At 37.1% G+C, this 27,758-nt stretch overlaps 1 protein-coding gene across 1 annotated transcript in view; it reads left to right on the top strand.

Annotated features, from left to right (window-relative positions):
* The window catches only part of VPS35 (VPS35 retromer complex component), a 35,803-nt gene extending 9,441 nt beyond the window's left edge, over positions 1–26,362 (top strand). Inside the window, exons 2-17 of the mRNA XM_059045660.2 lie at positions 1,695–1,793; positions 3,100–3,196; positions 4,316–4,439; positions 4,928–5,110; positions 6,483–6,696; positions 7,690–7,773; positions 13,508–13,617; positions 16,213–16,309; positions 16,416–16,564; positions 17,987–18,194; positions 18,607–18,762; positions 20,634–20,756; positions 23,003–23,182; positions 23,691–23,930; positions 24,623–24,766; positions 25,395–26,362. Of these exons, the coding sequence (XP_058901643.1) occupies positions 1,695–1,793; positions 3,100–3,196; positions 4,316–4,439; positions 4,928–5,110; positions 6,483–6,696; positions 7,690–7,773; positions 13,508–13,617; positions 16,213–16,309; positions 16,416–16,564; positions 17,987–18,194; positions 18,607–18,762; positions 20,634–20,756; positions 23,003–23,182; positions 23,691–23,930; positions 24,623–24,766; positions 25,395–25,574 (2,388 nt within the window). The 3' untranslated portion in view covers positions 25,575–26,362. The remainder of the gene's footprint in view (positions 1–1,694; positions 1,794–3,099; positions 3,197–4,315; positions 4,440–4,927; positions 5,111–6,482; positions 6,697–7,689; positions 7,774–13,507; positions 13,618–16,212; positions 16,310–16,415; positions 16,565–17,986; positions 18,195–18,606; positions 18,763–20,633; positions 20,757–23,002; positions 23,183–23,690; positions 23,931–24,622; positions 24,767–25,394) is intronic.
* The last annotated feature ends 1,396 nt before the right edge of the window (positions 26,363–27,758 follow it).

Here is a 27,758-nt window from a genome sequence, read left to right as displayed (position 1 = left end):
TGAGGAGTTGCTTCTTATCGATGAATAAAGAAAGTGGTTTCTGGAGATGGAATATACTCCTGGTGAAGATAATGTGAAGATTGTTGAAATGACAATAAAGAATTTAGAATATTACATAAACTTAGTTGATAAAGCAGGGCAGGGTTTGAGAGAACTAACTCTAATTTTGAAAGAAGTTCTACTATGGTAAAATGGTATCAAACCAGCATCACATGCTACCGAGAAATCATCCATGAAAGGAAGAGCCAGTTGCTGAGGCAGACTTCATTGTTGTCATATTTTAAGAAGTTGCCACAACCACCACAGCCTTCACCCTGATCAGTCAGCAGCATCAGCATCAATGTAAGACCCTCCACCAGCATAAAGAGAATGACTGAAGGCTCAGATGATGGGTAGCAGTTTTTAGCAATAAGTTATTTTTAAATTAAGGTATACACATTGTTTACTTAGACATAATGCTATTGCACACTTAATAGACTACAGTACAGTGTAAACATAACTTTTGTACACGCTGTGAAACCAAAAAGTTTGTGTGACTCACTTTATTGCAATATTTGCTTTATTGCTGTGGTCTGGAACTGAACGTGCAATATCTCTGAGGTATGCCTGTATTTCATATCAGTGGAGTCATACAATATGTGGTCTTCCGTGTCTGGTTTCTTTCACTTAGCATAATGTTTTCTAGGTTAGTTCACGTACCATGTATCAATACTTCATTCCTTATGATTGAGTAATATTCCTTATATGTATATAACACAATTTGTTTATCCACTCATCTGTTGATCCTTTAGTCATTTTTTATTAAAAACATAATCTAAAACTAGCTTATTCATTCATACAGTGAACATTTATGAAACATCCATTATGTGTCAGGCAATGTGTTGGGTCCCAAGGATGTAAAAATGTCCATCATTTATAATTACAATGTGATACCTGCTGTAGTAGAGGTGTAAACACAGTATTTATATAACATAAGGGGTGGAGTGGTTAACACTGCTTGACAGGTGGATCTAATTCATCTTACAAGCAGACTTTTCTGATGGCAAAGAGAAGACTATATTGATGTATTTCGAAAGTTCATTATAACTGTAGATCTCTATATTTGAAATGATAAGTTAGGTTCTTGAGGAGGGTACTCTTTATGGTGTTCTACTACAGGTCACTGACAATAATTTTAGCTATTTTATTTCTAAGCTGTTTAGTCCCTCCTTATATATTGCCTAAGGGGATAAGTGTTCTCATAAACTAGTTCCTTGGTCTGCCTAAGAATAGACTAAGATGCAGATGAGAGGATTTTAGAGATTTGGGTTAGACTGTACTTACCACCACAGATTGGTTATGTTCCAGTTGAATTCAGAGTGTATTAGCAGAACATAGGCAGCCATAAACTACCACCTTATATTTCTTTGAAGTCAACCTGCTACAGGAATGTTGAGTCAGTTTCTGAGAAGAAGAAATTCTCTGTACATATTACTTTTCTCCTTCAGCAATCTTATGCTGTTAACTTCAGTGATGGCACAGCTCTCTGTTCACTTGTCAAAAATTGATGAATTAGTTTGAGATGTAGAAGTGGTATGAGTCTTATATGAAAGCCTTGGAAATATAAAGTATGGTGGGAAATATAGAAAGAACAGATTTACTAGAAGAGAGTGCTAATGAGACATTAATGGGAGGTTTTTAAAAAAATTTTTCAGCCTACAACACAGCAGTCACCTCAGGATGAGCAGGAAAAGCTCTTGGATGAAGCTATACAGGCTGTGAAGGTCCAGTCATTCCAGATGAAGAGATGCCTGGTAAGAAGGACAATTGCAATCAGTGTATTCCTAAGAACACATATGCAGTGTTCTCTAAAGTTGTATAGCACTACTGCTTCTGGTAGATCTAATCTTCAGTCCCATTTCCCTCAAGCACTGCTTGGAGCTGTTTCAACAGATAGCCTTGTTGAAGTATTTACTAACCATTATATTTATGTTTTGAGATTGTCTGTCTTCCCTACCAGAATGTAAGCTCCATGAGGATGAGAGACCCTGACTCCTTTTTACATGTCACTATATTATCACCATACCCTATCTCACCTGAATTACTAGCCTCATTAGTTCTGTACCTCAGAACTGAAGAGTACTTGACATATAATTGTTGCTTAATAAATATTGGTTGAACAAATGGATTTAAATGCTTTCAATTTGAATTATTCATCTTTCCCCCCCTACCTTGAAGGCTTTTATTTCTGTCCTGAATAGATACATTTTTTGCAGGAACTACCTTAAAAATTAGACCTATTTATATATTTTCATATTCTGAAAGGGTAGGAGATTATCTGTGTAGAAACTAAATTCTCTGGATTAAAATTTAACAAATGGAAGCAAATAGGCTGGTACTTCAAGTTGTAAGTTGCTGTGTTGATGATAATAATATCTTGCCTTTGTAAAGTGTCTTAGAGTTTCTAAAGCTTAGTAATATGCTCTTTTAACCAACTGTATCTATTGTATTGCTTTTTTCGCAAACCAATTTGTAAAAACAAAACTCTTGGAATGGAGAAAATGGGTGAGCATGGAGCTTGCTATTGCTTGCTTCTGTCTCTTTCTGTGTATGAATAGTGTTTCCTGTATCTAAAGGAATTGTCTGCATTTATGTGTTAAGAAGGACACATGGACATTGTGAGGAGGAAAGCATACTTAAAGGAGTAGTCATTCCAGACATCTCTGAAGAGTATTTAACCTATGACCAAACCATTGTCAGAATAGTATCTTGCTTCAAAAGAATCAGTATGCCAGTTTTCTTGATTGCAGGTAAAATGTGAATTGGTGGAGTTATAGTTTCAGAGTTGCTAGGGGTTGTAAAGACGAGTTATTGCCAGGAAGCTTGTGGCCCTAGATAAATTAGATTTGCTAAGCTTTGCAGCCCTGGTGAGGAATTATGTATCTTATTCTTTTCAGTAAAGAGAAGGCAGGGTGAAACTAGATTTTTATGTGATTAAAATAATTTAGGTGCTGTATACTTATAAAACTGTAACAGATCCTTGGTGAAAGAGTTTGTGTAACCAAGTTAAATGTTTATTTAAATTAAGCATTCTCACCAATTCTCTTGGTATTTCTGTAGGACAAAAACAAGCTTATGGATGCTCTGAAACATGCTTCTAATATGCTTGGTGAACTCCGGACTTCTATGTTATCACCAAAGAGCTACTATGAACTTTGTATCTTTTGAATGTTGAAGAATGAACATTTTGATCATACTTTTTTCTTGATAAGGCCATATTTTGTTTGTTCCTTAAGTTTTTCTGAAGTTGTGTTATTGTCTTAACCAAATAGTACTCCTTCTCCATGCAAATGTGCTCAGTGAGAAAAAGAAAAACTTAGTATCAGAAACCCTTTTTCTATGCTTAAATTTCAAGTGGGTTGTTGTTACATCTTAATTTTCAGACTCTCATGAAGGTTATTGAAAGTATCAGACAATTGGTTCTTTTTTTTTTTTTTAATTTGTTTTGGGCTGTGCTGGGTCTTTGTTGCTGTGCGCGGACTTTCTCTATTTGCGGCAAGCGGGGGCTACTCTTCGTTGCGGTGCGCAGGTTTCTCATTGCAGTGGCTTCTCTTGTTGCGGAGCACAGGCTCTAGGCTTGCGGGCTTCAGTAGCTGTAGCATGCTGGTTCAGTAGTTGTGGCTCGCAGGCTCTAGGGCACAGGCTCAGTAGTTGTGGTGCACGGGCTTAGTTCCTCCGCGGCATGTGGGATCTTCCCGGACCAGGGCTCGAACCCATGTCCCCTGCATTGGCAGGCGGATTCTTAACTACTGCGCCACCAGAGAAGTCCCTAGGCAGTTGGTTCTTTAATGCTAAGATTTTGTCATGCAGGACTCTGAAATGGAAAGGAAATCAGTGATTTGCCATTTCAAAACCCTTTAGTAGTCTGATAGGCAATCTTGTTTTTGTTGCCTTGCTTTACCAGACATCTTTTAAAACCCTCATTTTAAAGTAGGGAAAGCCCAGAAGAAATTCTGTCTTTACTTAATTTAAAAATGCTCTCATATATGACTAACATTTAAGAAATTTGCCCAATATGGTAGTTCCCTGGTGGCCTAGTGATTACGATTCTAGGTTTTCACTGCCATGGCCCAGGTTCAGTCCCTGGTTGGGGAACTAAGGTCCCACAAGCTGCGTGGTGTGGCCAAAAAATAAAAAATAAAGAAAATAAAGAAATGGCAATATCAAAAAAAAGAAAAAGAAAAAAAGAAATTTGCCCAATAATTTAATGACTCCAACAAGTTGCAGAGTATTGCATAGGTTGACTTAGCTTTGAATCCTTAATGATAATTAAAAGATATGGCTATTTCTGATGAACTGCACTACTTGGAAGTTTACCTGACAGATGAGTTTGCTAAAGGAAGAAAAGTGGCAGATCTCTATGAACTTGTACAGTATGCTGGAAACATTATCCCAAGGCTGTAAGTTATTAAGACTGAGGGCTTTTATATCTGCATTTCCCACTTTATGTTATATCCTTTAAAATCAGCAGCTTTTTTAAACCAAGTTTAAGGTTATTTAATTTCTTAACGAATAGAGGTTAATATTTTGATAGTGACTTTTTTAAGGTTTTAGAGTATAATTAGTTTTACTTTTTATAGGTTATTGAGGAAATTTGGAAACAGAAAAAATGGACATATTTTGTTTAATTTCTTGACTACTAGAAAAATTAATAGAATGACAGTGATAGAGACCTAATGTGTTTAAAGGTGATGATATATATATAAAAATAGAAGGGTGTCAGTAAACAGTTATATTTTAAATCAAACGATATTTTCTTCATTGTGCAGGAGAAAACCTGCTCCGTCTTGTTTTTTTAATGTTTGTATATGCTATGTTTGAATATAATCAAATTCTTGACTTGAGTATTTTATATTTCTAATCTAATGTTGCCTCATAATTCTTCTAGTTATCTGTTGATCACTGTTGGAGTTGTATATGTCAAGTCATTTCCTCAGTCCAGGAAAGATATTTTGAAAGATTTGGTAGAAATGTGCCGAGGTGTGCAGCACCCCTTGAGAGGTCTATTTCTTCGAAATTATCTACTTCAGTGTACCAGAAACATCTTACCTGATGAAGGAGAGCCAACAGAGTAAGTGCTTTTCTTTCTTGATTTAATTGTGGTATTTTTTTGTTGTAAAACATACAGAAAGTATAGAAAAGTATATAGAAGAAAATAAATATCAATAATTCTCCTGCCCAGAGTCAGCCACTGGTAGCATTTTGTGTATAGATTTCCTTTGAGACACAGAACTCCTCAGTATATGTGGTGTGATACAAAATGTACTGTTAATGAAAATTATGTGTGGATTATTAGTACCTGCTTTTTTCATACAACATAACTGAGAGCATTTTTTCATTCCATCAGATATTCTTTGAAAATGTGACTTTTTAAATGAGTTACATTTTGAAAATGGTATATGTGATAAAATAATGAAATATGCTTTAATTTTTCTATGAGCTAGCCAGTTTTCATATTGTTTCTTGAATGTCTGTCAGTTTGTATAATTTGTCAACTTCTAGTTACCCCAGAGTATTAGTGATTTTAATTATCTGTGCACACAAATTAGATATCAACTCCAAAACAGAAAACAAAAAGCCATTCAGAGAGAGCCCTATCTCTTATGTGACCAGTATTCCAGCATCCGAGTCCATTGTACTTTTATCCCACAAAAGGGGTAGGTGGTCAGCCTGCTGTAGTCTCATCCAACTGGGTGAACTATTCATGAGACACATTCCCTTGATTGAGGAACTTAATTCTCTTTTTCTAAAGTTTATTCATTTATTTTGAATGTGTATATTTTAGTGGTTTATAGTATATCTGCATCATTTCCTTTTCAAAAGAAAAACTTTAATAAAAATTTAACCAATGCACAAAACATAAAGTTTAAATGGTATAGAAAAGATAAAAATTTAACGGTGTAGAGAAGATGGTGAGGTTATTTGCTTTATTATGATTTGACTCAGTTTTGAGCATTTAATTAGGCAATCAGCAAAAAATTTTGAAAACTACTGAGTTCCCCATCTTAGGAGATGTAAAAAATAAGGAGGAAATACTTGGTATCTTCCCTTGCAGAGCTTACAAAGCTTATACTCCAATTGAAAACATAAAATATTCAACAGTAAAATGATGAGATAACAATGATACTTGTAAGAGTCAACTTTTTTAGGCGTTTTGAATTAATGGAATACAATTCCAAGAACAAGTTTTGTTGGCCCAGGAAAGAGAGTTGTGGGGGAAGCGTTTTGTCCCTTTACACTTGAACTGTGTCCTCTCCCTGATAGTTTTTTCTCGAGTCTGTTCCCTTTGAAATTGATCACTAAGCTAGTGAGGTTGAAAGTGTCTTTCATGAAGCATTTGGTGTATTAAAGAGGTAAGAAGGAAATGCACAAAGAAGAGGAATAATAGTAATTTTTCCTATAATTTAAATACTATATATAAAGATTTTTCCATTTCTTTGCAGTGAAGAAACAACTGGTGATATCAGTGATTCCATGGATTTTGTACTACTCAACTTTGCAGAAATGAACAAGCTCTGGGTTCGAATGCAGCATCAGGGACATAGCCGAGATAGAGAAAAAAGAGAACGAGAAAGACAAGAACTAAGAATTTTAGTGGGAACAAATTTGGTGCGCCTCAGTCAGTTGGAAGGTGTAAATGTGGAACGTTACAAACAGGTTTATATCTTTTTACTTCTCATTTTTCTTCTGTCGTGAGATGTAAGTTGAAGTCTGATTTTAAAAATTGAAATATTTTTAAAAATAATATTACACTGAAAACCATTGACAATCAAAGAAGACTAAATAAACTAAAAGATATGTTTTGAGTCTGTGCTTATGGATTGGAAGACTCAATGTTACCAAGATACCAATTTTCTTTAAATTGAGATTTAGTTTATTTTAACTATAGATTTACTCTAAAGCTACAATAAGATAATGTGGTGTTGGTGAAAGGGATAAACACATACATCAGTGGAGAATAAATCAGGAATTAGCAAACCTTTTCTGTAAAGGACCAGATAGTACATATTTTTTGGTTTTGCAAGCCATATAGTTTGCAGCTACTAAATTCTGCCAGTGTAGTGCAAAAGCAGGAAAATACAATGTGGAAACAATTTACAAAAATGGGCATTAAACTAGATTTGCTGACCCCTAGAAGAGATGATCCAGAATAGACCCACATGTATATAATCAACTATTTTTGATAAGGGTGCAAAGGCAACCTTTTCAACAAGTGATTCTGCAACAATTGGACATCTGTATGCAAACAAAGCCTCTGAACTGCAACCCATTCTCATATTATGTAGAGAAACTAAAAAAAAATTGATCAAAGTCATAAGTGTGAAATTTGCAACTATGAAACTTTACGAAGAAAACACGAAGGAAGTCTTTGTAACCTTGAATTACATAACGCTTTCCTAGGACACAGAAAGGACAAACCATAAAAGAAAAAACTGATGACATGGACTTTGGCTTTTATGAAATAGAAACCCAGAATTTTTTATTTAAAAATTCTGTAAAATTTCAAAGTTTAGTCTAGAAATGAAGTATAGATCAGAAAAATCTAAAATATGATTTTTAAACTAATAGCTCAAATGCGTTATTAGAGGAGTGACTTAGGATTTTGAAAATAATTTTTTAACTCCTAAAAATGTTTTTTTCTCTTTTCAGATTGTTTTGACTGGCATATTGGAGCAAGTTGTGAATTGCAGGGATGCTTTGGCTCAAGAATATCTCATGGAGTGTATTATTCAGGTAGGTGAGAACATTTCAGGGTATTAAAGAACTCATTTTATATTTCATTAATTTTCGTTGTTTTGGAAAAAAATCTTGATTGAAGAGAAATTAAGCTTTCCTGAATAAATCCCTTTCTACTATTAATGTAACAACTTGGTCTTTGTATTGATATCTTTTTCTCCCCAAAATGTAGGAAAGATTAACGTCCAAGTTTTCTAGGTATCGTTAGTTTTAGTTTAATTGTAGGTGTACTTTGGAATTGGTTCAAGATGGCGGAGTAGAAGGACTTGTGCTCACTCCATTTTGTGAGAGCACCAGAATCACAACTCACTGCTGAATGATCATTGACAGGAAGCCACTGGAACTCACCAAAAAACATACCCCACATCCAAAGACTCCTACCGCGATGAGACAGTAGGAGGGGCACAATCATGATAAAATCAATCCCATAACCACTGGGTGGGCGACTCACAAATTGGAGAACAATTATACCACAAAAGTCCACCCACTGGAGTGAAGGTTCTGAGCCCCACCTCCAGCTTCCCAAGCTAGGGGGTCTGGCAAAGTGAGGAGAAATCCCCAGAGAATCAGACTTTGAAGGTCAGTGGGGTTTGATTGCAGGACTTTGACAGGAATGGGGGGAACAGAGACTCTACTCTTGGAGGGCACACACAAAGTAGTGTGTGCACCAGGACCAAGGGGGAAGGAGCAGTGACACGACAGGAGACTGAACCAGACCTACCTGATAGTGTTGGAGGGTCTCCTACAGAGGCAGGAGGCGGCTGTGGCTCACTGCGGGGACAAAGACACTGGCAGCAGAAGTACTCCCTGGCCTGAGTCCTCCCAGAGTCCGCCATTAGCCCCACCAAAGAGCCTTGTAGGCTCCAGTGTTGGATCACCTCAGGCAAAACAACCAACAGGGAGGGAACTCAGCCTCACCCATTAGCAGACAAGAGGATTAAACTTTTCCTGAGCTCTGCTTACCAGAGCAACACCCAGCTCTACCCACCACCAGTCCCTTCCAACAGGAAGCTTGCACAAGCCTCTTAGATAGCCTCATCCACCAGAGGGCAGACAGCAGAAGCAAGAAGAACTACAGGCTTGCAGCCTGCTGAATGAAAACCACAATCACAGAAAGATAGACAATGAAAAGGCAGAGGACTATGTCCCAGATGAAGGAACAAGATAAAACCCCAGAAAACTAAATGAAGTGGAGATAGGCAACCTTCCAGAAAAAGAATTCTGAATAATGATACTGAAGATGATCCAGGACCTCGGAAAAAGAGTGGAGGCAAAGATCGAGAAGATGCAAGAAATGTTTAACAAAGACCTAGAATAATTAACGAACGAACAAACAGATGAACAATACAATAACTGAAATGAAAAATACACTAGAAGAAATCAATAGCAGAATATTGATTTCTCCATCAAAGGGGAAATCAACAGTAACACAGTAATACTGGCGGACTTTAACAGCCCACTTACACCAATAGATCATCCAGACAGAAAATAAATAATAAACACAAACTTTAAATGACACAATAGACCAGATAGACTTAATTGATTTTTATAGGACATTCTACCCAAAAGTGGAAGAATACACTTTTTTCTCAAATAATCAATAGCAGAATAACTGAGGCAGAGAAGAATGGCTAAGTGACCTGGAAGACAGAATGGTAGAAATCATTGCGACGAAAGAGAATAAAGAAAAAAGAATGAAAAGAAATGAAGACAGCCTTAGATACCTCTGGGACAACATTAAACCCACCAACATTGGCATTATAGGGGTCCCAGAAGGGGAAGAGAGAAAGGACCCGAGAAAATATTTGAAGAGATTATAGTCGAAAGCTTCCCTAACATGGGAAAGAAAATAGCCACCCAAGTCCAGGAAGCACAGAGAGTCCCAGGCAAGATAAACCCAAGGAGAAACATGCTGAGACACATAGTAATCAAATTGACAAAGATAAGGACAAAGAAAAATTTTAAAAGCAACAAGGGAAAAATGACAAATAGCATACAAGGGAACTCCCATAAAGTTAACAGCTGATTTCTCAGCAGAAACTCTGCAAGCCAGAAGGGGCTGGCATGATATATTTAAAGTGGTGAGAGGGAAGAACCTACAACACAGAATACTCTACCCAGCAAGGATCTCATTCAGATTTGATGGAGAAATCAAAAGCTTTACAAACAAGCAAAAGCTAAGAGAACTCAGCACCACCAAACCAGCTGTACAACAAATGCTAAAGAAACTTCTCTAAGTGGGAAACACAAGACTAGAAAAGGACCTACAAAAACAAACCCAAAACAATTAAGAAAATAGTAATAGGAACATATATATCGATAATTACCTTCAATCTGAATGGGTTAAATGCTCCAACCAAAAGACACAGACTGGCTGAATGGATACAGAAACAAGATCCATATATATGCTGTCTACAAGAGACCCACTTCAGACTTAGGGACATGTACAGACTGAAAGGAGGGGATGGAAAAAGATATTCCATGCAAATGGAAATAAAAAGAAACTGGAGTAGCAGTATGCATATCAGATAAAATAGATTTTAAAACAAAGACTGTTACAAGAGATAAGGATGGACACTACATTAATGATTAAAGGATCAATCCAAGAAGAAAACATAACAATTATAAAGATTTATGCACCCAACATAGGAGCACCTCAATACATAAGGCAAATACTAACAGTGATAAAAGGGGAAATCAACAGTAACACAGTAATACTGGCGGACTTTAACAGCCCACTTAAACCAACAGAGAGATCATCCAGACAGAAAATGAATAATAAACACAAGTTTTAAATGACACAATAGACCAGATAGACTTAGTTGATTTTTATAGGACATTCTACCCAAAAGTGGAAGAATACACTTTTTTCTGAAGTGCACATGGAACGTTCTCCAGAATAGATCACATCTTTGGTCAAAAATCAAGCCTTGGAAAATTTAAGAAATCTGAAATTGTATCAAGCATCTTTACTGACCACAATGCTATGAGATTAGGAATCAATTACAGGAAAAAAACCCCTGTAAAACACACAAACACATGGAGGCTAAATAGTGCACTGCTCAATAACCAAGAGATCACTGAAGAAATCAAAGAAGAAATTTAGAAATACCTAGAAACAACTGACAATGAAAACACAATGATCCAAAATCTATGGGACACAGCAAAAGCAGTTTTTTTTTTTTTTTTTTTTTTTTTTCGGTATGCGGGCCTCTCACTGTTGTGGCCTCTCCCATTGCGGAGCACAGGCTCCGGACGCGCAGGCCTAGCGGCCATGGCTCATGGGCTTAGTTGCTCCGCGGCATGTGGGATCTTCCCGGACCAGGGCACGAACCCGTGTCTCCTGCATCGGCAGGCGGATTCTCAACCACTGCGCCACCAGGGAAGCCCCAAAAGCAGTTTTAAGAGGGAAGTTTATAGCAATTCAAGCCCACCTCAAGAAATAAGAAAATTCTCAAATAAACAATCTAATCTTACACCTAAAGCAACTAGAAAAAGAAGAACAAACAAAACCCAAAGTTAGTAGAAGGAAAGAAATCATAAAGATCAGAGCAGAAATAAATGAAATAGAAACAAAGAAAACAGTAGCAAAGATCTATAAAACTAAAAGCTGGTTCTTTGAGAAGATAAACAAAATTGATAAACCTTTAGCCAGGCTCATCAAGAAAAAGAGGGAGAGGACTCAAATCAATAGAATTAGAAGTGAAAAGGAGAAGTTAACAATGGACACCACAGAAATACAAAGCATCGTAAGAGACTACTACAAGCAACTCTATGCCAATAAAATAGACCACCTGGAAGAAATGGACAAATTCTTAGAAAGATATAACCTTGCAAGACTGAACCAGGAAGAAATAGAAATTATGAACAGACCAATCACAAGTCATGAAATTGAAACTGGGATTAAAATCTTCCAACAAACAAAAGTCCAGGATCATATGGCTTCACAGGTGAATTCTGTCAAATATTTAGAGAAGAGCTAACATCCAGTCTTCTCAAACTCTTAATATTGAAGAGGAAGGAGCACTCCCAAACTCATTCTACGAGGCCACCCTCACCCTGATAGCAAAATCAGGCAAAGATACTACAAAAAAAAGAAAATTTCAGACCAATATCACTGATGAATATAGATGCAAACATCCTCAACAAAATACTAGCAAACAGAGTCCAACAATACATTAAAAGGCTCATACACCATGATCACAGCAAGATCCTTTTTGACCCACCTCCTAGAGTAATGGAAATAAAAACAAACAAATGGGACCTAATGAAACTTAGCAGCTTTTACACAGAAAAGGAAACTATAAACAAGACAAAAAGACAACCCTTGGAATGGGAGAAAATATTTGCAAAGAAATCAGCAAACAAGGCTTAATATCCCAAATACATAAACAACTTGTGCAGCTCAATATCAAAAACACAATCCAATCAAAAAATGGAAGACCTAAATAGACATTTCTCCAAAGAAGACATACAGATGGCCAAGAGGCACATGAAAAGCTGCTCAACATTACTAATTATTAGAGAAATGCAAATCAAAACCACAATGAGGTATCACCTCACACTGGTTAGAATGACCATCATCAGAAAATCTACAAACAACAAATGCTGGAGAGGGTGTGGAGAAAAGGGAACCATTTTGCACTGTTGGTGGGAATGTAAATTGATACAGCCACTATGGAGAACAGTATGGAGGTTCCTTAAAAAGCTAAAAATAGAATTACCATATGACCCAGTGATCCCACTACTGTGCATATACCCAGAGAAAACCATAATTCAAAAAGACACATGCACCCAAATGTTCATTGCACACTATTTACAATAGCCAGGTCATTGAAGCAACCTAAATTCCCATCGACAGATGAATGGATAAAGAAGATGTGGTACATATATACAATGGAATATTACTCAGCCATAAAAAGGAATGAAATTGGGTCATTTGTAGAGACGTGGATGGACCTAGAGACTGTCATACAGAATGAAGTAAGTCAGAAAGAGAAAAACAAATATCGTATATTAACACATACATGAATCTAAAAATGGTACAGATGAACTGGTTTGCAAGGCAGAAACAGAGACACAGATGTAGAGGACAAACGTATGGACACCAAGTGGGGGAAGCGGGGGTGTGGGGTTGTGGTGGGATGAATTGGGAGATTGGGATTGACATACATACACTAATGTGTATAAAATAGAGAAGAGCTAACTATTAAGAACCTGCTGTATAGCACAGGGAGCTCTAGTTCACTGTACAGTAGAAACTAACACAACATTGTAAAACAACTATATCCCAATTAAAAAAAGAAAAAAGGGAAATAAAATAAAGACAGAGTTGTTAACACTGCCAGATGGGCCATATTGGAAGTTGATGCAAAGGAAAAATACTGATCTTCCTTAACTTAAAATTTTGATATTTTGGCTTGTCATTTTTTGGCGTTACTGAGTCTCATTTTTCTTACCTGTGAAATGGGACTAACAGATCCTTATAAAATTGTCAGGAGCATTAAAGAGATAAATAAATGTAAACCTGGAAAAAAAATTGTAGATGTGGTTTGGTTGATAGAATATTTCTTTCTGGGGTTATGTTTAGAGAGGCTTAAAAGTGGTGTATTTGAATTTGGTTGTATAAGATTAAAATGATTTTTTTCCCACAAATATGAACTTTAAATACTAAGTCCAGAATATTGTGTGAAATACTTTTTCTAATTGATTTTTACTATTTGATTTTCAGGTTTTCCCTGATGAATTCCACCTTCAAACTTTGAATCCTTTTCTTCGGGCCTGTGCTGAGTTACACCAAAATGTAAATGTGAAAAACATAATCATTGCTTTAATTGATAGGTAAGAATTTCCAACACTGGAGGGCAGATGTTCTGATGGGAATAATGAATTTAAAACATTTTTGTGAGGGCTTCCCTGGTGGCGCAGTGGTTGAGAGTCCGCCTGCCGATGCAGGAGACACGGGTTCGTGCCCTGGTCCGGGAAGATCCCACATGCCGCGGAGCAGCTAAGCCTGTGAGCCATGGCCGCTGAGCCTGTGCGTCCGGAGCCTGTGCTCCGCAACGGGAGAGGCCACAACAGTGAGAGGCCCGCATACCGCAAAAAAAAAAAAAAAAAAAAAAAAAAAAAAAAAAAAAAACACAAAACATTTTTGTGAATTCTTTTTTTCTGTTCCATCTTTATTAATATTTTTGATGTAGTTACACTAGTTTTGTAAGTCTGAGTACTTACTAAGTGCTTGTCTAGCTTACGCATGAAATAAGTTTAGCTCTTAATTGTACAGGGGTCATGGAGGTAATATATTTTAATCTATGCATTTAATTGGCATTTAAAGACATTATACAGACCTAAGATGTTATAAATCCAAAGATCACTGAAGAGCAAAACTTGTTTTTTTACCATGATGAAAGTATCTTGGGCTTCCCTGGTGGCACAGTGGTTAAGAATCCACCTGCCAATGCAGGGGACACAGGTTTGATCACTGGTCCAGGAAGATCCCACGTGCCATGGAGCAACTAAGCCTGTGTGCCACAACTACTGAGCCTGTACTCTAGAGCCTGTGAGACACAACTACTGGGCACACGTGCCACAACTACTGAATCCCACGTGCCTAGAGCCCATGGTCTGCAACAAGAGAAGCCACCACAACGAGAAGCCCGCACACCACAACGAAGAATAGCCCCTGCTCGCCGCAACTAAAGAAAGCCTGCGCGCAGCAGTGAAGACCCAACAGAGCTAAAAATTAATTAATTTTAAAAAAAGAAAGTTATTTTTCAGTGCGAACCAGTTTGATCTGGAGTCTTCTTTATAAGTAGCCATAAATAGAGATGATTAAGAATGTTCAGGTAATCACTGCATCATCACATGTTTTTAAAGAAGAATTTTCAAGTATTAAAAATGTTAGTAAATCCTCTTTAAGTTTGACTTCTTTAGCCCTGTTCTTTGTTAAAAGTATAAAACTTGGCCTTCAATGATAGCCTTAATGAGTGCCTGCTGGGTGCTAGTACATAGTATGTGTCCTGCTTGTGAGCATACACTCATTGACATTATGAAACCAGAAACCCAAGGGAAGATTTATTTCTGCAAATACTTTTTATTATATTTTAAATATCTAAGTTATTAGTTTTAAAGTCTGAGAATTTATATAGCAGAATTCTCCAAATTATCTTGTCAGTCCTGGACATTAAGAATTGTAAGTTACTTGGGCATGCTCTTTTTTTTTTCTTTTTTAAAGCATTTCTCTTTTTTAATTAATTAATTTTATTTTTTGGTTGCACTATGTGTTAGTTGTGGCATGTGGGATTTTCGTTGAGGCATGTGGGATCTTTTGTTGTGGCGTGCGGGCTTCCTTCTAGTTGTGGTATGTGGGTTTTCTCTCTTATTGTGGCATGTGGGCTCCAAGGCGCATGGGCTCTGTAGTTTGCGGCACACAGGCTCTCTAGTTGAGGCGTGCAAGTTCAGTAGTTGTGGCCTGGAGGCTTAATTCCCCCGCGGCATTTGGGATCTTAGTTCCCCAACCAGGGATCCCACCCGTGTCCACTGGGCTGGTAGGCAGATTTTTTACCACTGGACCACCAGGGAAGTCCTCTATTTGGGCATACTCTTAATGGAAGCTAATAACTGGATTTTCCTATGTTGGGTGTAACGTCACGTAACCGTTTCTGTCAGTAGTGGTTCTTCTGTGCATAACAAAATGTGGGTCTAGTTGTAACCATGATAAACACTTAGTGATAATGGAACAGATGTTATTTTGTATAGTTTAAGATGTGGTAAATAGAAGTCAACTTTACTACTTTTAGAATTAGTTGTGTTTTAAACTTTTCAGTAGTAAAAATGCAGTGTCTTAAAAGAGTCTAGGTACTTTTTATATTTTGAAGATTATTTTTTATAATCATGGCTGTTGAATATGTTTGTCACATTTAATGCATTTCTATCCATATCTACTTAATTAATTTGGCAGAATTGGCCTGTTGAAAATTTGTTGTGTATGGTATAAAGTAAGAATAAAGTGAAATAAGCCATCATTGATAAAACTTTTCCATTAAAAATGAGGGCTTCCCTGGTGGTGCAGTGGTTGAGAGTCCTCCTGCCGATGCAGGGGACATGGGTTCGTGCCCTGGTCCGGGAAGATCCCACATGCCATGGAGCGGCTGGGCCCGTGAGCCATGGCCGCTGAGCTTGTGCGTCCGGAGCCTGTGCTCCGCAACGGGAGAGGCCACAACAGTGAGAGGCCTGCGTACCGAAAAAAAAAAAAAAAATGAATTGAGGGAATGGTCAGCTACGTTCCATGTCCTTTTAAAAATCTTTTTAGGAGAAAGGTTCTAGGAGAAATACACTTGGAGAAAATAAAGAACAGCATAAAGAATAAAATGTCATACATGATCCCACTACCCAGATCCCTATATCCTTTTAAATAAAGATTATTTTCTTTTTTAGATTAGCTTTATTTGCTCACCGTGAAGATGGACCTGGAATTCCAACAGATATTAAACTTTTTGACATATTTTCACAGCAGGTGGCTACAGTAATACAGGTTTGTATGGCTTTGTTCCTAAGTTCTCAAAACTTTCAAACTTCTCAGGTGGTAGATCCTTTTCTAATTGTTTAAAATAAATTCCATGATTTTCTGAACATTCCAGTCTAGACAAGACATGCCTTCGGAGGACGTTGTATCTTTACAAGTCTCTCTCATTAATCTCGCTATGAAGTGTTATCCTGATCGTGTGGACTATGTTGATAAAGTTCTAGAAACAACAGTGGAGATATTTAATAAGCTCAACCTCGAACAGTAAGTCAAACATATTTGTAAAAACCTTTGTAAAGCACTTTTTTGTCCCAGATTTATTTTTCTTTTGCAATTCCTTTTTGAAATGTTAGCGTTCATCTTCTTTTAAGTATTTGTTAGATCGACATGCTTGGTACTAATCAGGCAGAAAGTGGCAACCAACTGCTTGGCTGTGTACATTGATCAAGTAGTGGCATTCATAGACCATAGCAGTCTTCAGGGACCAGTGTCTCCAATTCAGACCCCTTTGTATATATGAGAGAGTTAGTTTTTAAACTGGTAAGGAAGCTATTTATATCAAGCAGTATTTCCATGAGAAGTGGTTTTCTACAGATGAGTAAGTTGTGAAAAAATTAGGGAGGCATGTATGTATTTAAGGTGTGGAAATTAATTGGTTTAAATTTTTCTCTATTTTGAGCTTTGATTTTGATACCATCAAGGATGGTATAATATTCTGTTGTCCACTTGCATCTTCTTCAACTATGCTGTCCTGGACCTGTTGCATCCTCTAGTGGCCACTGTGGGCAGTTCTGATCCTGTTATGTTTTCCCAGCAGTCCTCTTACTGTCCCATCCTCCACTGCTTCTGAACATGCGGTCAATTTAGGCCCCTCCTTGCCCTATACCCCAACTTGCCCAATCTAGGCCCCTCCTTGCCCCTTCTTGCCCTATGTATATAGGCCCCTATATATACTCACGTAATCTTTCCGCTTTCCATCTCTCCTCCAGTGGTTTAGTTAACATCTGGAAGATTCTTCTTTTTCTTTTACCTCTTTTTATTCCCCCTTTTTCTTTTTGTCACTCCCATTTTTTGTGAACTGAAAAATATTCCAGATCTTGAATAAGTGATGTATCTATATCTTCCCCCACTGAGTTTTAAAGTAAAATTGGACAAAATAAAAAATTAGAAATCCTAACTTCTAAAGGTCTTATAAATGCCTGGATATTCCTCAGCCCCCATGGAATGTTCCTAATTTTGTCCTGATTTTCCGTAGTCATCAACATCTGATGCAGAAGAAATAATTTATGTATTTTTCTGTTTTGTTGAATTGCTATTTTTGCATGGCTTTGTCACCCTGAATATACTGTACTTATTGGCTGCCCTAGAAACCTAACTACCACTTAAAATACTTCCCTTAGAAATACCACGTTCTAGACAGGCATTTTAACTCCAGGTGTACAACCTGTTTATGAAGTGGAGACTAGCATAACTTATTGTATCAATAGGACATTAATAGATGAATAAATGTGTTTAGATAGACATCTGATAGACCTCTCTTGGAAGTCATTGGGGTGCTGTGATTCACTTGACCCATTTCCTTTAATATTATAAATGAAAAATTTCAAATTTTTGTGAATCAAGTGCTGTTTGTGTATATAAGAAGTTAATTTCATTCACTAAGGGCTGCTGGTTTTCTTTTTGCAGTATTGCTACCAGTAGTGCAGTTTCAAAGGAGCTCACCAGACTTTTGAAGATACCTGTTGACACTTACAACAATATTTTAACAGTCTTGAAATTAAAACATTTTCACCCACTCTTTGAGTACTTTGACTATGAGTCCAGAAAAAGCATGAGTTGTTATGTGCTTAGTAATGTTCTGGATTATAACACAGAAATTGTCTCTCAAGACCAGGTAAGAGAATACCCACATGCTTTATTAGAAAAACAGAGACAATGTAGTTATGGTTTTAGACCTTGAGACAAACACATGAGGTGGGCGGGGAGGGTAATTTACCACTAAAAATAGTTATAAGTAGCTTATTCATTATATAAATGAGAAAATTGGAGAGGTATAAAGAAGAAATTATAAAATAACTATAATCCCACCAGGAAGAGAAGTCCATTGATTAACTATTGATTAACATTTGGTACGTCTCTTTCTAGATGTTTATATATGTACCAACATGCATATGCTTTAATACAGAAGAAGGAATTATGTTGTTGATACTGTTTCGTAACTACTTTACACAACTAGAAACGCTTTTGTCAGTGGCATTATATGCTGATTGTTTCACCCCAGTGGGTTTCTGTCTCCCATGTTACAGGTGGATTCCATAATGAATTTGGTATCCACATTGATTCAGGATCAGCCAGATCAACCTGTAGAAGACCCTGACCCTGAGGACTTTGCTGATGAGCAGAGCCTTGTGGGCAGATTCATTCATCTTCTACGGTCTGAGGACCCTGATCAGCAGTACTTGGTATGAGTTAACTCTTACTATACCCCTTCAACAACTTCTAGTGAAGTCATGTGTAGACGTGTCTCAAATGGTCTAATCCAGCTTGTGGTTTTAAAAGGTTTTGAAAGAATTGAAACTGAATTAGAGATTAACTGAACTTTATGGTTAAATGCATAATTGCTTGTAAACTCCTGAAGCTTATGAAGAACAAGTTGGTTGCTGTCATTTCTTTTGAAGACTTCTTAAGAATTGTAGAAAAACCTATCTTCCTTTAGTTGGGTGTCCAATAATCAGTCCATGTTCATTTTCTTTTTGAACTGTGTGTGTTGCTTTTAGAATTGTTCACTTGTTTTTCATAATAAACTTTTGAAGTATGAGTAAAATCCTTATATTCAACTGTGTGTATGTTTCCAAGGTTTGCAAATAGAAGGTGTTTGTGTTTGACACATGGAAAATGTGGGAAGACTTTAAAATTAAAATTGCCTTTTTCTTAACCCCCTTTTCCTGGCAAAAAACAATCAGATGAGATTCTCCCTTTCTTTATCTTCAGTCCTCAATAAACCTTTGTGAAATGAATAAAACATGTTGCCTGAGTAGGAGTATTGGTGACTGACACTGGACAATTTATGAAAGGTAGCACATATGGCTGCCTAATTATCGTTTGGGCAAAGTAGTTTAACCATTGTTGGATGCATGAGGCTAAGTGTTAGTAATGAAGAACACCTTTATTTGAGGATGAGTCCTGCTTTCTTCCTGTGTTGACTTTGTCATAGTTGACACTCTCGTACTTCCTCATAGCCATTGTGAAAAAGAAGCTGATTTCTGTTGATAGTGCGATAGTCTTCGACTTGGCTTAGTCTCAGATAATCTGTGCACTGTGTGTGATCTATACCTAGTGGCTGGCCCCATTGTTCATATGTTTTAACTGATTCCCTTATGTTTCTGTGTCACATGGCCTATGTGTGTTTTCATTTTTTGTTGTATACCAAATGTAGTAGTTAGGAAGTATGCTTTCCACCTGTGGCCAGTTGGTTATGCCATGTACAGAAAGACCTTTAAGGTGAGGATCATTAGCTGTGACTTCCCCAAGGGGCAATACATTCTCTTCCTATCCATCTATGATGGTCAGAGAAATTTACAAAACCTGAATATGTCACACACTGTGACACACATATTAAGTTATTTCATGAATTCTTGTGTTTTTTTTCTGAAACAACCAGACATTTGTTTCCTAATGGCTCTGTTTTAAAGTGTATTACCATTTCCCTTGACTTAAATGGTCTTAATATTTTTCTGAATTAGGAGGTGTGATATACCAGCAATATGCATATTTTTTGTATCATAATAATAGCCAGTATTTTGAGTACATGCCTTGTGTTAGTACTGGTAACACTTTACGTCTGTTATTTGATCTTCCCAGCAACCGTAAGAAAAATATATGACCCCATTTTTCAAATGAAACTTACAGCTAAGAGAAGGTAAATATTAATGTGCCTAGGGTCACACGGATAGTAAGTGTTAGAATCTACTTTTAAATGTATCTGTTTTCAGAGCCTGTGCTCATTATCAACACAGTATACTTCTTACATGTGTATATGAACATGTATTTATATCTGCCTCTGACTAGCTATGTAACTTGGGGCCAGTTATACAACCTCTCTGAACCTCAGTCTTCCCCATTTGTGAAATGAGGTTGGTATTTGTCTCTAGGGTGATTGTGATGACTTGGCAAGATAAGAAATGTAAAAGTATATCATGAAGTCTGGTATATCTATATATTTAAAAAATGGTAGCAATCATGATGATTAGATCTCCCGTTTAATTTTATAAATGATTAATTATAGTTCCTATAATTACAGAAAAGATTAATGGGTTTTGTTTGTTTTGGTCAGATTTTAAACACAGCACGAAAACATTTTGGAGCTGGTGGAAACCAACGGATTCGCTTCACACTGCCACCTTTGGTATTTGCAGCTTACCAGCTGGCTTTTCGCTACAAAGAGAATTCTAAAGTGGTGGGTTTACTTTTAAGTATGTCACTAATTTTTTCCCTTTTTCCTCTGTGTATGTGTTTTAGTTTATCATTATAGAAAATTTCAAACTTATACAAATAGATAATGGTGTAATAAAATCCCAGTTTCAATAACTCTCAATTCATTACTCATCCTGTGTTATACTTAAGTATCACTATTGACAATAGTGATGTTGGTAGATTACATACTAGTTGAGGAATCATATAAAAAACACTTAGAAATGAAAGATTAGGGCTTCCCTGGTGGCGCAGTGGTTGAGAATCCGCCTGCCGATGCAGGGGACACGGGTTCGTGCCCCGGTCTGGGAAGATCCCACATGCTGCGGAGCGGCTGGGCCCGTGAGCCATGGCCACTGAGCCTGTGCATCCGGAGCCTGCGCTCCGCAAAGGGAGAGGCCACAACAGTGAGAGGCCCGTGTACCACAAAAAAAAAAAAAAAAAAAAAAAAAAAGAAATGAAAGATTAGAACAGTTTAAATTTATGTTAGAAGTTTTTCCTGTGTCTGAAGATCACTTGTGAGACATCTATAAGTTTATTACAAAATGGCTCAGAATGCTTTAGTTTCTCAAGAACAATTTTATTTTCTTGGGAGTCTTTATGAAGTACTAATTCTGAAGTGATACAATAATCTTATTCAGAGGTTGCAGTACATAACAAGTAAGATCTAATTCACGTTAGCTTTGCCTAATGAAAGGGCCCAGCATTGCATAATTGCTGCTCTCTGAAAGCCTGTAATTGAATAATTTCATGAGTTGTGTACATTTTTTAATGAGCTTAGTCCTTTTACAAACAGGATTATGGCTAAGTCTTCAGTGGTGTACTTTTGTAGAAAATATCCTAATCTGGGAGTTCCCTGGTGGTCCAGTGGTTAGGACTCTGTGTTTTCACTGCCGAGGGCCCAGGTTGCATCCCTGATTGGGGAACTAAAATCCCACAAGCCTCACTGAGCAGCCAAATAAAAAAACCCTAACCTAATGTACCTGAAAGTTGGACAGTCAGATTTATATTAAGGAACAAACACCATAAACTTAATTTTCTAATAATGGAGAAACAAGGTATATTCAGTAGACTTACCAATATGACATAGCATGCCTTTGGCCAGTTTTTATGAGGCCAGCATCTCATGTAGTTCCTTTTTCCCATTATTTTATGGATAGATGTTTCTGAATGTAACAATAAAAAAAGCAATGAGCATTTACTTACTATGTGCCATACATTGCGCCAAGGAGTATAAACTTGGATTATTGCATTTAGTCCTTGTAAAAGTCTGTGACTATTATCCTCTCTTAAAAGTGAAAAGAATCACTTGCATTAATAAGAAATTTGGATGGTCAAACATGGATAAAATATTTAACCTCATTACTAATTATAAGAGTGAACCTTTTTAGAAATCAAACTGGTAAAGAAAAAAGAAAAATAAGGTTCAGCAATGGCCGTGGTGTGATGAGAATTCATTCTCATCTAGTAATGGTGGGAATGTGAATTACTACAGTCTTTCTAGAAAACTCTGGCAGTGTGTAACTAGAGCCTTAAAAAATCCAGTATTTCCACTTCTAAGAATTTATACTAAAGAAAAAATTAGGGATTCAATAAAGCTTTGTGTTTATAGACCATTTGTTATATTACATTTATTTCCAAAAGGAAGTAGTTAAGTAAATTATGCTATATCTAGTTTGTATTTTAAATAACTTTAGTATCATGAGGAAAATTATGACAAAATAAGTGAAAGAAAAGAAGTTGAATACAAATTACATGCAGCATGAGCCCAATTTAACTCTTCAGTAAGTACTTGAAAGTAGAAAACCATACACAAAGGATCCCAGTTACATTATATTTGCATAGAAAAAAGAAAGGAAGACATTAACATTAGAATGTTATCAGTGATTATTTCTGGGTGGTACATTTAGGGATGGTTTTAATTTTTAAAAAATTCTTTTGTGTATTTTCCTAATTTTGTCCAATTTGGGAATATGTTGCTTTTTCTGATGCAAAAAAAAAAATACCAAGTATATAAAAATTGCAAAGCCAGTGGCCTCAGATGGATGTTTTGAGAAGGCATCCTGCTTGATTTCCTTGTGTACTCCACAGATGAGACAGAAGATAGGAAAACTGTGAACTCAATTTTAACACTTTTCCTGTTTGTTCTATAGACGTTTTATATAAAATGAATATTCTTAAGCAAGTTAATCTTGAACCTAAGGTAATTTAAACTATTTTTTCTTGTTTTAGGATGACAAATGGGAAAAGAAATGCCAGAAGATTTTTTCATTTGCTCACCAGACTATCAGTGCTTTGATCAAAGCAGAGCTGGCAGAATTACCCTTAAGACTTTTTCTTCAGGGGGCTCTAGCTGCTGGAGAAATTGGTTTTGAAAATCATGAAACAGTAGCATATGAATTTATGTCCCAGGTGTGATCTGCTCTCTTTCTGGGATGTTTAATCCGTTTGCTCTGTTCAGTCACCTGTCTGTAGTTAATGGTGGTAGTGCACATGGATTTACTCTTCACTGAATTTATAACTACCCCTTTCTCACCATCTTGATGGGAAATACTATACTTCTTAACACTATAGTTTTATTGACTGGTTTGGAGCAGGAAAATTGATCAGTTACTGGGTGCTAATGAGATTGAAGATTTTCCAGTGGGTCATGGTAAAAACTGTTTCATGGGCGAAAAAAATTCCTTTGTTAATTCATTTTGGGAACCCTGGATTAAACAAAAGTTAAAACAAGTTTCTTTGTTGCAACTTGTCAGCATCTTTGTCTTGTGCCTCTCTAAGCAAGAGCACTGCATATTCTGATCTGAACCATATTCTCATCTGAATGACTCACAGGATGGGGCTTTGATGGGAAATACTTTGGAAAATGCTCTAGTAGATGGTTGGTTCCTAAAGGTCACTTCTGCTTTGTGTGTACCAGGCATTTTCTCTGTATGAAGATGAAATCAGCGATTCCAAAGCACAGCTGGCTGCCATCACCTTGATCATTGGTACTTTTGAGAGGATGAAGTGCTTCAGTGAAGAAAATCATGAACCCTTGCGGACTCAGTGTGCTCTTGCTGCATCCAAACTTCTGAAGAAACCTGATCAGGGCCGAGCTGTGAGCACCTGTGCACATCTCTTCTGGTCGGGCAGAAACACAGACAAAAATGGGGAGGAGGTAAGGTGGGAGGTCATTCCTAACTAACAGTGTTAGAGGAGAGGGGATCATTGATAGGGAATGGCTGCTGGGGCCTTTTGCCTTGGAGGTGAAACATGTGCAGTGCTTGGAAACCTGACAAAGAATATTGCTTTGTTTTGTTAAAAGAAACGAAATGGACAGTAAGGTATAGAGTTACATCCTGTGGTGAATCCTCCACTTTGAGGATTTTGTAACATAGCAAGTTTGTACCACTATCTTTAAAAAATATACAAAAGGGCTTCCCTGGTGGCGCAGTCGTTGAGAGTCCGCCTGCCAATGCAGGGGACATGGGTTCGTGCCCCGGTCTGGGAAGATCCCACATGCCATGAAGCGGCTGGGCCCGTGAGCCATGGCCGCTGGGCCTGCGCGTCCGGAGCCTATGCTCCGCAACGGGAGAGGCCACAGCAGTGAGAGGCCCGCGTACCGCAAAAAAAAAAAAAAGAAAAACCCAAAATACATAAATATAAAACATTTAACATATAAATATATAAAACAAATAATATATTTGTTTTAAAATATAGCTGTGTACTTTAAAAAATGAAGAGGATTTAAATTGGTTTTTTCCTTTTAAAATATGAAAGAGCCACTGTAGTGTGTTTATTTCTTTCTGTGAAATGGGACATTTGTGATTCATTAATCTCTTTAATACTCCCCTCACTCCTTTATTCTAGCTTCACGGTGGCAAGAGGGTAATGGAATGCCTAAAGAAAGCTCTAAAAATAGCAAATCAGTGCATGGACCCCTCTCTACAAGTGCAACTTTTTATAGAAATTCTGAATAGATATATCTATTTTTATGAAAAGGAAAATGATGCGGTAAGTTAATAATAAATTGTTGTTAGTGAACTAATTATTTTCCTTTCCTACTTTTAGATTTGATACATACAAAAGTTTATCATCCTGATACTTTTCTTTTTTGTTTACAAGGGTCAGAGTTTGGAGAATCTACCTAGTGGTCTCTTTCATTCTCCAAAATTCTCTCTATATATAGATGCATCGTAGAGAAGAGCTCATTACGTGCAAGAAAATTCTTATCTCTTTTGTTTATGAATATTTTATAAATAGCCACTCTCTGTTTAAAAAATAAAAAATAATTTACAAATGCTGAATAGTAGGCTGATTTGTCATCCCATACAAGTGTAGAATAATTCCCACATAAAGGATGGATCAATATTTGTAGGTTAAATAAAATTTTGCTTTTGTTCTTTTACTGGCTTATGATTTTCTCTATTTTCATTAAGTTTTTTTTTTCGGTTGTCGTTTTGGATGAATGGCCAATAGTTGTTGCTCAAACCAGGAATCATGTTCTCATCTTTTTTTTTTTCTCCTTTTTTTTCATAATCTGGTAACTGCTGAGAGTAGCACAAGCTCCTCAAAACATTTTTATTAAATTACGTTATTTTGTTTGTGGTACATGCTTGATGGTAAAATTGTTCTTTTGTAGGTCACGATTCAGGTTTTGAATCAGCTTATCCAAAAGATTCGAGAAGACCTCCCAAATCTTGAGTCCAGTGAAGAAACAGAGCAGATTAACAAACATTTTCATAACACACTGGAGCATTTGCGCTTGAGGCGGGAATCACCGGAATCTGAGGGGCCAATTTACGAGGGTCTCATCCTTTAGAAAGGAGCCAGGCTCACCGTCCTCCTTTCCATGTACATCCAGTAAGGGTTTTATTATACTAGGCTTCCCTTCCATAGATTGTGCCTTTCAGAAATGCTGAGGTAGGTTTCCCATTTCTTACCTGTGGTGTGTTTTACCCAGTACCTCCAGACACTCACCTTCAAGACCTTAATAAAACTATTCACTTCATAAGTGTTCAGGTCTGTCTGATCACCCTAAGTAGCATGATTGATCTGCTATTTTAAATTCCTGCGATCTGTTTAAAAAAAGCAAACAAAAAAAGCCAAAAAAACCCCACTTATCTCTATGACTAATGAAGCTCTCCTTCCTTTTTTTCTGTTTTGTTTCATTGTTGAGTGTGTAATTTCCTTCATTACTTGGGAGTACTAACCAGAAAGTGTCTGTCTCTCTGTTCTGAGATTAATTTAGAGGAAAGGAATACTGTTTGTGAAATTCAGCTTGGGCTTCTCCTGAAATGCAAGATAAGGCCATGTGTAATATTTTCCCTGAAATTAGAGTATATTAATGCATGTTTGAGAATTTTAAAGCACCATGGTCTAAAACCAGAAGCTATATTTTGCATATTTGGACTCAGCCATCCATTAAGAACTTAGGTTGTCCTCTGGACATATTTATCAAAATAATTTTGTTCTAAATAGTATAAAATAGAAAATTTGTGATCTATATAATTTATGTATAACCTTCATTGTTGTAAATTTAGGGGGAAATGCATCATACAATTATGATTTTTTTTTCACCAGTGAAACAATAAAAGTTGCTATTAACAATTTTGGACCTTTTTCCTTTCATACTACCTTGTTTCATAAAAGGAACTAGTAGAATGTGTATGGAGTTTATTGTACATTCTCACATTCAGAACACCCACTTGTTCAACTGTTCACTTGCTTTAAACACTTTTTGAGCAGGACACCATCTACTCTTTTAGTCATATTTACTCATTTGCTTTCTTGAGCCTTACTCTGCTTTCCTAGGAATGATACCTCCACATAAACTCCCAAAAGGCTCCCACCTATATTTGTTATCTATTGTTATTATCCAAATTATCCCAAAACTTAGTGTCTTAAAACAGACATTTATCTCACAGTTCTCTGGATCAGCAATTTGGGAGTTTAGCTGGGAATAAAATGGATTGATAGGATAGTGTGTGCAAATTTGGTAAAATTACATAAGCTTGAGCCACAATGATTTTAAGCCTTAAATAGGATACATCCACAGGAGATGGGTGTCACAAAACCCTTTTTGTCAACTATTTTTACCTTCCTACACATCCCCTGGACCAATGATTTTCAAGCTTTATCAAACATACAAATCACATGGGGGTCTGGGTAAAATGCAGATTCTGGAATTCACCAGGTCCAGGATGGGCCCCAAGAGTGTATATTTTAAATAAACCCCCAGGTTCCCCCCCCATATTGCCAGCCCAGGGACCACACTTTGAATAACAACTCCCTAGATGGAAATTCCATAGACATTTTCTTCTTAAATAAATTTTATTTATTTATTTATTTATGTCTGTGTTGGATCTTTGCTGCTGTGCACGGGCCCTCCCTAGTTGCTGTGAGCGGGAGCTGTTCCTCGCTGCGGTGCACAGGCTTCTCATTGCGGCGGCCTCTCTTTGTTGCGGAGCACGAGCTCCAGGATACAGGCCTCAGCATTTTCGGCACTTGGGCTCAGTTGTGGCACATGGGCTTAGTTGCTCTGCAGCATGTGGGAATCTTCCCGGACCAGGGACTGAACCTATGTCCCCTGCATTGGCAGGCGGATTCCCAACCACTATGCTACCAGGGAAGTCCCCATAGACAACATTTTAACAGTACTTGGAATAACTTATTTCACTTGTTTCTTAGATGGTTCTCACGTTTCCTTGTGGCAAACACTAAGAAGGGGGTGACAGTGGCCTAGAGGTGTTTGTGACTGTCTATCCTTTGTGGAGTATAGGGGCTTAGGCAATCCAGTACAGGAGGCATTTCTGTCATGTGTACTATATGACAGTGGATCTTGGCTTTTCCAGGCCACAGCAATTTGATGAATGCTTTTCAGAAACTCAAGTGTTAGAGCTAGTCGATACAGAATAGAGTTGGCTGCAATCAGCTAGAGGAGCCAGAAGGACATCACACAGAGTAGTGGACATCAATCCCATGACAGGCAGCTCAGAGGATCATG

Source organism: Kogia breviceps, chromosome 18 (assembly GCF_026419965.1).
Source record: "Kogia breviceps isolate mKogBre1 chromosome 18, mKogBre1 haplotype 1, whole genome shotgun sequence".
Taxonomy (NCBI): domain Eukaryota; kingdom Metazoa; phylum Chordata; class Mammalia; order Artiodactyla; family Physeteridae; genus Kogia; species Kogia breviceps.
The sequence above is the reverse complement of the archived record's forward strand: the minus strand, read 5'-3'. Positions and strand labels throughout refer to the sequence as shown.